Genomic DNA, 12,143 nt, shown 5'->3' with positions numbered 1-12,143 from the left:
TGTACACTGTATACTGAACAAACACATCGTATTCAATGAAACATAGGTAATATACAGTGATGTTGTAATATAATATGAAATAAATAATTAATAATGATCAATGTGATTTTATAAGTTTCGAACTTATGTATGTAATGTTTCAGAATTTTTAGATCACCTTTTAATTAATATACGACACGTCTTTTTTTATTTTTTCTGCCTGAAAAGTTGACAATCGTATTTATAAAAAGTTGAAATCGTAGTTCTCCAGTACTGATAAAGATATATTAGGTTTAGTACCATCCGTTTGTGTCAGACGAAACAAATATACAAATAATTACGAAATGTTTTGCCACATACACACACAAATATAAAACATTTTACAATATTAGTGTTTTTATTCTTCCTTTTCCAATCTTAAAAATAATATAGTTAAAAGTAATCTACAATTTATCAAATTAATTCTAAATTTCTATAACTGTTTTGCAATTTATAGCACTTCCAAGTTCTATAGTTGCAAAATCCGTTTTACTTTTAACACCGCCATCATCTGCGAATTGAGTTTTTCCAGTTTCATATCAATTTTCTAAGGTCCCCAGTAGGACAAGGACAAGTTTCTAGACTTACAAAACTAAAAATTAAAACTCGTTTTTCGGCTGTAAACACAACTGTGCTCTGATAAACAAATTTTTTAAACAGTATTATTGGCCAAAATACAACAATTTAGCCTATTTTCTGCTTCAATGGATTATTGTTGCTCCAAATCGACAGATTAAAATTGATGACGACTGCTTCAACCGCCGTCGACAAAACCCCCTGTTTTTGTTTCGGGTGTTTCCCTAATAAACCAATGCTGTAAAGAAAACAACAAACTAACTTTATAGAATTAACGTGAATAATTATTTACATCATATCTTCAAGCACAGCGGTAATATTGCAAACAAATCTAATGTTATTGTTAGTATGACATGAGTTAGTGAACGACAAATCCAACGTGCATGTGCAGAATACAGTTTCTTTAAGAAAACAGTAACCATTCCTTTTCTTGACCATATTATCAATAGTCTTTCCTTCAGATTTAATGCACATGCAAAGCAACCATCATCAGTTTAGAAAATTCACACAAGTGTTTTATATCTCTGATATCAGACAGGCTATAGATATTTCTGATAAAGAACTTCACTGATGGAAAACAAAATGACTGTATATACCTATCAATGACAGGCCTTAGATACTGGTTGATTGCTTAAAAGTGTTCTTCAGTGTACCAATTACCTTTGTGTTACTGAAAGTCTTTGCCACACTGCCACTACGTTCACATTCATGTTAATGTTCAGCTTAAGTAATTTTTAGAGTGTACATAATGTTACAAACAAATGAAAAACTGAGTACTCCTGCCTTAATATATATATATATATATATAATCGATATGACACTGGAATCAACATTCATACTGTAAGTTATTCAGAAGAATGAAGAATTCTATCATGTTATTTCAGTAGTGCATGTACGAGGTCTGTTAAAAAAATACGCGGACTGACGTCATAAAACAAAATGTACTTTATTTAGAAGTTACAGGTCTGGGACCCCTTCAAAGTACTCTCCTCCCCAACGCACACACTTATCCCAACGGTGTTTCCACTTGTTGAAACAGTCCTGGCAACGCTTCTTTTGTAATGTCCTCCAGCTCCTTCGTCGCATTTGCCTTAATCTCGGGAATCGTCTCAAATCTTCTTCCTTTCAAGGGTCTTTTGAGATTGGGGAACAAGAAAAAATCGCAAGGAGCAAGGTCAGGTGAGTAGGGGAGTGGGTGGGGAAGAACAGTGATCTAGTGTTTGGCCAAAAACTCACGAGTTCTGAGGCGCAAATTTTGCAGCAACGTGGTGCATCTTTAATTTTTCGGTCAAAATCTCGTAACAAGATCCAACTGATATCCCACACTCTTCAGCAAGCTCCCTGACAGTCAGACGTCGATTTGCCCGAACCAGGGTGTTGATTTTGTCGACGTGTGGGTCGTCAGTTGACGTGGAAGGACGTCCAGGACGCTCATCATCTTCAATGGACTGTCGACCATCCTTAAAACGTTCATGCCACTTGAAACATGCCGTACGCTTCATAGCAACATCACCGTAAGCCGTGTTAAGCATAGCAAAAGTTTCAGTTGCAGATTTTCCAAGTTTAAAATAATATTTCACAGCAAATCTTTGCTCCTTTAGGTCATTCATTCTGAAATCCGCCAAACGAAAAAATCGCACTTCACTTAAAACCGCGTAGCTAATACACAAATAAAGATATCTGCAATCGGGAAATGGCGTCGTAATCAGCTGATCTGTGCCCACCTAGCGACACCAAGCGAATTCCCCTGGAACCAACTGGAGCCGCGCAATTCAAACAGCCCTCGTATGTACGTATATGATAATCAACGAGTGAAATAACTAATATTCTTTGATAGATTGTTTAGGCAGAGAATTCATGATAAAACTTTGTAGAATGGATGGCTACTGCCTGTTGTGGAGACACAAGGACGACGTTTCGAAAGTTTTCCGCCTTTCGTCTTCAACTGATATTCTATTGCTGTAAAGAGTTGTTTGATTCTATATAAATATAACAGTGCTATTTTTATTATGTCCATGTAATTACTCCACACTGTGTGAATGGATCTTCACCAAATTTCGTATGAAGGTTAGTTAGGTCTGTGTGGAGACACCTGCAAACTTGCCATTTTTACAATTACATAAATGGAAGAAACTTTTCATGTCCTTTGATTAATCACGATTAATCACTTCTGTCCAGGGGAGAGGTACTCCAACTAGTTATTAATATAAATTAATAATTAATAACTAATTTGCATGTTATCATTACTATTTTTGTTTATCATAAGTTCTATAATCATCTTTTAAGATAATTTTCTCGTGGTCCTATTCTTAGTACAAAGTTTTACTCAGCTTGCCCGCACAACAGATCTTAAACGAGTGTAAGATAATCTAGCATATATTCGTTAGAATAAATGTATATGTCGCATGCCTATGGATTCAATTTGTATTATTTGTAAGTTTACCTAACAAATAAAAATTGTAGGCATTTGAAATTTCTTCATTTAAAAATCTTTGCTTTAATTTTGATATTGGCCAAGGTTGGTACAAACATGAAACGTAAGCATCACAAAACTAACGTTATTTTCCGGTTTTTCCCTCAGTAGAAGTGGTCTGTTGTTATACTTGTTTAAATGTGTATGATTTAGTGATAACGATTTTGAGGTTAATAAGTTTGCGTGAAATAAATTTATTAAATGTCAAATTCAAATATCAAAAACTTGTTTTTAAATATTGAGATGTGTTAAGTTCTTAAAACTATTGTTTTAAATGAAATATGGGTAGTGAGCGTAGTAAGTTTCGTTAATAACTAGTATATTTATTTTTTATGTGTAATACACAGTAAAATTTGGCCCGGCATGGCCAAGCGCGTACGGCGTGCGACTTGTAATCCGGGTTCGCGCCCGCCAAACATGCTCACCCTCCCAGCCGTGGTGACGTTATAATGTGACGGTCAATCCCACTATTCGTTGGTAAAAGAGTAGCCCAAGAGTTGGCGGTGGGTGGTGATAACTAGCTGCCTTCCCTCTAGTCTTACACTACTAAATTAGGGACGGCTCGGTGCAGTGGGCTAACAACCTACTCACTTAAATACCTGTTGAAGAATCCGCAAGCGATTGTGGCCCTATGTTCCTTGATGGAATCAAATGGTGAATAAATGAATGACAGTAAAATTTGAGAGTTATGATAATAAAAAGAATAAAATAAATGACACAGAGTAACATTAATACTATATTTCGAAACATACATATTTTATGAACACAACAAAACATTCCAATGTGGAAATGGAACAAATACCTTCAATAAGGAGTATTGGTTTGTTTTGAATTTCGCGCAAAGCTACACGAGGGCTATCTGCGCTAGCCGTCTGTAATTTTGTAGTGTAAGACCAGAGGGAAGGTAGCTAGACTTCACCACCCACCGCCAACTCTTGGCCTACTCTTTTACCAACGAATAGTAGAATGACCGTAACGTTATAACGCATCCACGGCTGAAACGGCGAGCATGTTTGGTGCGATGGGGATTCGAACCTGCAACCTAGTTTAATATGGAGTATAAACTATTGTAGATTTTCATTTTTCTTGTCATGTTGACAAGTTTTGTTGTGTTATGTAAATTTAATAGCCACAACTAACTTTTGAAATTAAATCCATTTTATTTTTGTAGACTGAATAAATTCGTCGACATCCACTTTAGAAACAATAATGCAATTAACTGTCTGTTGTAGAAGACAGTTTATACTTTTTTTTACATTATTTATACATTAAAACTATGGCAATCTCACCAGCGATGGCACGTTGAGAGAGACCTTGCTTTTGCAGCTTGACAATTCTGCCACGTTCAAACTCTGTAAACGTTTTTGGCTTTTGCCACGTTTTTACCCAATGTAACACAGGAGATGTCAGTGGGAAATGTTGACAACGCTAATACTTGAACACAAATGATTAAATTTCATTACTGTTTACCGATTAACGCTTCATTTCAGTATGGTCTTAAACTTTTGACCAGCTAGTATTTAGGTTATTTTTTTAGCGTTCACATTTTCCCTATTAAATGCTAAAAACGTTTATTTTTATTTTCCCTTTTCTTATTTTCATCTTTCGAAGCTTTGCTCAAATAAGTGGTTGAGTCTAACAACGCAAAATGCATATTTTTTCTCTATGTTCATTGGCCTTAAGATTTTGGCCAGCAGTGTAAGTTTCATTGACTTGGGTTTTGTAGGACCTGAATCTAAGATGAAAACATATTTAAAACATAACGGACAGACTAAAATTAGTATTGTTTAAATATGACTGTTAACTAGAGGGCAAATAATGCTCAAGTAGCTCTAAGATGTTCTACATAACTTCAGAAATTTGATAATTTTGACAAATAGCTAGAAGCAAGAGAAATATAAATACGAATGGGGCAATCAATTAGTAAAATAGCAGTAAATCGGATAAGTGGCATATTTCGTTCAATATTAATTATGTATCTCACTTACATAACCTACTAGCTGTGAAAATGTAAATGAAAATTTAATTCAAAAAGACAATATAACGGCAACTTTTACGGTAGGAAAGTTCTGTTTTTAATAACTACTACTTTCTGACCCACAGTAGCGAGTTATTATCGGGAAAAAGTTACATTCAAAAAGGTAAAACAAAAACATGACCAGCAATGCGCTTTTATTCATTGACTGTCAGGTTGTAAGTCATGCCAACTCCAAAAACTGTAGTCACTAGTAGCCTCCAGCTCCTCAATAAAAAGAAAATCCTCCGTTTATATCCATTGTGTTAAATTTACGTTACACAGCTCAAAAGATTAGAAGGTTTCAGCACGCATTACTTATGAAATTACCACTGGTTATTTAAAAAAACAAGATAGCCAGGAAATCACGAATTCAATCGTAAGTGGCAAACTTTAGATTTAAGTGCAAGATAAAATGAATTTCAATTAGGTCGTCACCCACGTGTTTAAGTTGTAAAAAGAGTCATAACTGTCGTTTAGATATAAGAGTAATAAAAAGTTGCCTTTTTCAAGTAATATTCTTCTGGGTTTAAAATATGCTAATACCCTGATCAGTCATAGATGTATTCCCAACATTTGTGAACTTCTCAGTCCTCAAACTTCATTGGGTTCCACTTAAACAATACCTATAACTGTATTACAACAGTTTGCCCTTCAATTCAAAAACCATTCCATCCACTACTCATTGTTGTATAAACAGAGCCCAGGTCCACCATGAAATAAACATTTGTTGTTGTTAATTGCAAAGCTATATAATAGGCTAACTATACCATGTCCACTGTAGCTTTGGATTTTGAATACCCAGTGAAAAGTTCTATACATAAGACTAAATTTGAAACTAAACTGGAATTTCCTCTACAAACTTCGAGTTTATAAACAGATCCATGTCAAGTTTAAAGGAATGACTCAAAATGTAATAGGTCGATTTTGAATCTGATTTTCATTCTATTATAAAATGTCACAAAATAATGTGGGATGCTGATTTAAAGCTTTGGCATAATGAACCAATCATATAAAAAAGTTTCTTTTGGAAATCTTTATAATAGCCTTGGAACTTGACATTATAGTTGAAATAGTTTTGAATGTTTACAGTTTGTTATAAAACCATTTATTGGAGGTATCATATAAAGCTCTTGTACATTTTTTCTTGCTTTGGAAGAACTAATTTCTATGTTATTTCAACATGATGTTTAAATATTAAATAAACCTTATTAGGAAACATCAAATAACTATGCTTATCCAAAGTAAAATAAGATATGAGTTACTACTGCGGACAAACATAGAAGTATTTATATATATTTACATAGAATTTATACATTTATATTACCAGTTACAAATTTATTTTGTCAACAGATTATTTTTGACAATATTTCTTGCTACAGACAAAGTAGTTATAAATAATTCTTTATAAATGGCAATTTCTTAAAAATACAAAATGTTTTTACAAGACAATTTCAGGCATGGCTGATAATGTTTTTAGTTAAGAAGTCTGCAGTCCATAAGTCATGCAACATAAGATGTGCTTTATAATTTTGGAAGACTTGCAGGTTACTTTAGTTTGGAACATCTTTTAAACATTTAATTCTCTTACTATGATGAGTGCACATTACCTGCAAAATGAGTATTTTTTAAAATTCTTGAGCACATTTTGCTAGTAAAATTTTCATGTTCTGTTTCACACTTTTTAATAAGTTTGTGGTATAAATTCTGATAAGCTGGCATTTGAAAGGTTAGAAAACTCATCCATGTTTAAATTAGTAAAAATAAAGTAGTAAATGTACAGTGCATCCCAGAAATACTGATGTAACTAGTGAATAACATGTTTATTGTTTCGTAACAATACACTAAGCACAATATGATAATTAATATTTATAGTGATTAAATATTTTTCCAAAATGTGAATACAGAAATTAGACAGTCCTCTATATATTTAACTATTCACCTTATTTAGTATCATATAGTTTTAAATATTCACTATCATACCACTTAAAACTATGCATACATCAAAAAATATCATTGTCAATTACAATGTTCACTGCTGTAGCTATTATAGTTAAATTAGTAACTGTACGTGTACATAAATAATTACCGAATATAGTAATACACTAATGTAGAATACTCTAAGAAAATAAAAAGAATTACCATTCAGCAAAACACATTGCAATGTTAAGTGCAATAATTTTTTTTTTCTAAAATGATATACACATGGAAAAATTATAAATAATGGAATGTAAGACTTCTGTTTGTCCTTTTCACAACATATACCTATCTTAAAAGTAACACTACTAACAAATTTTGTTTTAATATTTTCTCAAATTTATACAATACAAGACCACATAGGATTTGTTACTCTGACATCAGATCTTTAAGTAAAACATCAACAACTAGTTTTATTGTGCTTTACAAAGTGATGATTATTCATAAAATCCATACAATATTTGGTCTTCAAAATGGAAACCTTTCTGCATGTTAAATAAAAACATCATGAATGTGCATTTTATATGAAGTTAATAATAGTAAAAAATAATTATATAATTTGGAACACTACATATCTATAAGAACATAATACTTTTAAACACAAAATATGATTGTTTAAATAATTATTTTTAGTGAATTAATAACGAATACTTTATGCATGTCATAAAATGACTCACGGAATGGTGAGAACAAAATATGATCAAATTTGAATTTATACGTTATTTTTTGTTAATCATAATGTGCACTGAGAAATTGTAATACATATAACTTATCAGATTAGATTACTTTTACTTTCAATTCTTTACTGTATCAGCTTTATGTATGTGAGTGAAAATATTAGTCATACATTATACTGAAATGTATATTCACAATTAACAGCTACCTTTCATTTGCACAGCTTTCCAAAAAGGCAGAAATAAAACTTTGATAAAACTGAAGAAAGACTGTAGCAAAAAAAACAATGGTACTTGCTTTATCAAAGAGCTTATATAATTATATTTTAATATTATACCACACCAACAAAAAGCCAAATGTATGTAAAAAATTAAAAGTATAATAATAGGATATGTAATAATTATTGAAAATAAATAGTAGAGTGGCCTGTAAGTCTCTACCCATCCATATACCTTGTGTATTCAGTATATGTATGTACTGTTCCTCATTCTCGTTGCATAATATTATGCGACGCCATGTTCTGCGAGACATTTTCCTCAACTTAGCAGGGGTTATTGTTCCAAATGCCGTGGTAAGAGCTGACTTCAACTCATCATTAGTATTATAACGTTGTTCAGACACAATATATCAATGGGTAGGGACATACGGGCCACTCTGTATGTTTAATAAAAGAAAAACTACTTGAATTGCTTACAAATTTTTTATAATTAGATTATTAAATTCTATTCAGGTTTACTTCTTCACTAAAGTTTTCAATTATCAGAATCAGTTTCATTACTAGGAATAAATACATGGTTTTTAACTAGTTGGCTAAATTTTAAAAAACTAGAATCGGGTAAGGTGATGGCTAGCCTCCACAGTACCACAGCCAGCACTACACTGCCAGTGTTTAACATTCCTAAAAAAGAAAGCAATCACTCCATAAGCCATGGCATATCCAACTGCCACTACTGACTGCCATGTTATGATAATTATCATGCATAAATGTCGACTCATGTAGTTCCAAAAAGTACATGGTTCAGCACCACCATTTTGGACATTCAAATAATGTCTGTAGAGACAGTTTGACAAGATCAGAGTGTAGGGCATATAAAATGTCAACAGCTGAAACAAATAGAATTGTCAATACACATACTAAATATTAAAAAATTTGATGTGTCAGATATCTTACACAAAAATATGTTCTGTTTTCATATATGTTATTTTTTTATCTTCATTATTCTATAATTGTCACAAACTACAGTATATACATAATTTGTATATTAGGAATTTTAATTGAATGCAAAACCTTCTAAAGAAAATTCACACAACAAGCAACTTGCAAGCTAAACTTTTAATTTGACATAAATATAATTAAAGCTACAAATACAGTTTGCACCATCAATATAGCATTATAAATCAGTCAAAGAATAAAACACATTATAAATGACAACACTGTTCCTTAGAAATAATATATATATTAGAAATCATTGACAAAAGTCAGTGCATTTATGTGTGTTTGTTGAGCTGACTGTCACAATATCTAACAGGTACCTTTAGCCCCCCCCCCTTTCAGAACTTACCCTTTGTGTCATTTATACATCTCCCTAATGCATTGTGTCTGCTCATAATTGGCAATTAAGACTGGTTGTTATAAAACAAGAATGTACTATTACAGATTCCTAGGGAATTACTGGCAGTTAGATCTTACCCTCCCCACTTTTCCTTCTAACAATCCCTACATCTGCCCCAACCAAGTATTGAATAAGTATCACAGGTAGTTTACTTTAAAGGAAGGTAATTATGATACACTAATTAATTTATCATATTTTTTTTCTATCATAGCTTCAACATATAATAAACATAATACAACTGTTGTTACTACAATTCAGTCATTACATAGCTTTTAGGCATAAAACATCTGGAAAAAACACTCCATAATAAGAATAATATTTGGCTGAAATTGATACAGTTAAAAATAAATTCAGTTAGTTTGGGAAAACTTTAAATTCATCAATTAATATCATTACATTTATTATGTTATATTATAGTTACAATATTAAAAATAAATTAAGAATTTTTGATATAACTCATGTTATGTCATGAATTTCTGCATATTATAAAAAAAGATGTATCAACCATGAAAACTACTGAAACTTTAAAGTTTTATAGAAAAAACACATTAATTTTAAATAGTGTTTTATAAATAAATACACATTTAATTCATACTTGGGCTGTTTAATTAACAATTGTAAAAGTTTATTTTGAAAGTGAAGTGACAAATTGTAGTTGTTGATAAACAGCAAATAAGTCTAAATAATAGATTGATCTTGTTATATACAAGCATGAAAAAAAAAAAAAAAAAGGCTTCCACTGAGTACAAGCTGTTTTTCTATGCAACAACAGTAATAACCTGAAAACTATATTACAGGAGGATATAATGTTATTATGGTGCAAGAAAAGATTATAAAAAAGGAAGTAAAAATACAATAAACAAAGTAGGTGAACTCACAATACTAGATCCTAGAGAAGACATTTTCTCTAATCTTTCCCATAACTGAATTTGATTTTAAGATAATGTGCAACAAAAACTGAGAATTATGAGTTAACTTGTGTTTCCTATCCAGAAACATGTATTCTGAAACTTTCCAATAACAGTTTGCAAAACTTGTGTGCAACTGACAAAAAGTTCAGAATTTTTCTAGCTCTATAAAAAGAATTATATGAAAAAGCAAAAGAAACACTGAAATATGTAAGAACATAATAAATGTAAAGATATTAACTGAGGAGTTTAAAATAAAGTTTTCCCAAACTAATTCTATTGTATAGGTGGGAAATGTATTTATTTTAATCTAAACTCTGATATAAAGTAACTATAAAAAGTACTTAATCAGTAAATATTATTTTATGATTTAATATTTAAATGTTTAATAAATAATGACAAATTCAGATGTAACTTGATGTAATGTACTGCTTTGCTTATACACTTAATGAAATCCAAAAGTTGACTAGCATCAAAGGAGTTGAATCTTGATTACTTACATACAAGCTTCCTACATAAAATGTTGAAGCTCCAGGTAGAAACACTCCATCTACAAACATACCCCATACAAAACATACACCAACATAGCCATCAATGATTTCTCCAAAAAACCATGGTCCTACAAGTAGAATCACAGGACATCCATAAAATTTATCAGTTTGTAATAATTAGTAATCAGATATTTTGATGAAACTTTATCATCTATGGAAAACATTTAACCACTAATAATTTTCAGTCCTACTGTCATTTCTGAATAAGAGCAAACAGTTAAAAAAATAAAAATACTTTTTTCCAGTGTACAGAATATAAAGAATTCTGTGATCAGTTTTTAATGTTCCATACCTACTACTGTCTTAAAAACTGTATTGTCAAATGAAACTTAAATCTTACATAAAACTTTAAGTAACAGATAAAAGCCTCTGTTCAAATACTTGGTTAAATTAGCATGATATATGCAAAGGTGTCATTATCAAGGATTGGTTATTTTATGAAATGATGAAAATCATATCAAAATCTATCCACAAGTAATATATTTGCTGCTAAGAAACACTGTAGCATAAGCCACTGATGACTGACTAAGAAAAAATAACAATGTGAGATTATGTCTTAACTGATTGATTCCTTAAAGAACAGTCAAGATATCAGCAATTTCCAGTCATATCATACAAACAATACTAAAAAAAACTATGATGAAAAGGTTGTCATATGAGAATATCTTATGATCTTTGATACTGCTTTCTTTTTCCTCTTGAGAATAGAAGAGTTAGAATCTGATTGAGGTACATAAGATTGTTAAGAGATCAGATATTGTCAGTGTTTCATTTGTCTCCACACATAATGGAGAGAATGGTATGACTAGTGGATACAAATATAAATTTTGAGAGGGTATGAGTCACCTTCAGCTAAGACAGTTTTATTGAGTTCTTATATATTACACATAGTGTAGTGGATTGGACAGCCAAGATGGCCCAACATGTCCCTTGTTGTTCTTATTTATTACATTACATTCTGACAAGTCAAAGATATTATCACAGGGAAGGTTAGCCTTCCCCAGTATCAGTTTTTAGCCCTAAATGGTCTAGAGATAGCTATATTACTATCTAAACAACCTTAAGTCTGCACCTTCTCACATCAATTAAACTAACTGTGCAGAAGAAATGCACATGTAATAACATTTACTTATTTATACTTTGTTATTAAAACCTAAGAGAATATTACAGTAATAAAGTTTATCACCCAAAATTAAAAATAATTTTCTAGGACTTTTCAGTCATTTTTAAGACACTTTACACAGTTGCATCATCTCTCATATCTATCACATCCTTATGCCTTTTCAGTTTTTTTAATTTTATACAACAAACCATATTTTAATTAGGGTAGTTGTTTCA

At 31.4% G+C, this 12,143-nt stretch overlaps 1 protein-coding gene across 2 annotated transcripts in view; it reads right to left on the bottom strand.

The window, feature by feature from the left end:
- Positions 1–6,880: 6,880 nt before the first annotated feature.
- The window catches only part of LOC143252000 (transmembrane protein 62-like), a 57,164-nt gene continuing 51,901 nt past the window's right edge, over positions 6,881–12,143 (bottom strand). For both annotated transcript variants that reach the window (XM_076503489.1, XM_076503490.1), the window contains exons 13-14: positions 10,755–10,873; positions 6,881–8,837 (exon numbers count right to left, since the gene is read on the bottom strand). In XM_076503489.1, coding sequence (XP_076359604.1) covers positions 8,559–8,837; positions 10,755–10,873 — 398 coding nt within the window. In that variant the 3' untranslated portion in view covers positions 6,881–8,558. The remainder of the gene's footprint in view (positions 8,838–10,754; positions 10,874–12,143) is intronic.

This window comes from Tachypleus tridentatus, chromosome 6 (assembly GCF_004210375.1).
Source record: "Tachypleus tridentatus isolate NWPU-2018 chromosome 6, ASM421037v1, whole genome shotgun sequence".
Classification (NCBI taxonomy): domain Eukaryota; kingdom Metazoa; phylum Arthropoda; class Merostomata; order Xiphosura; family Limulidae; genus Tachypleus; species Tachypleus tridentatus.
Note: the sequence above shows the minus strand (reverse complement) of the source record. Positions and strands in the feature narration are given on the sequence as shown.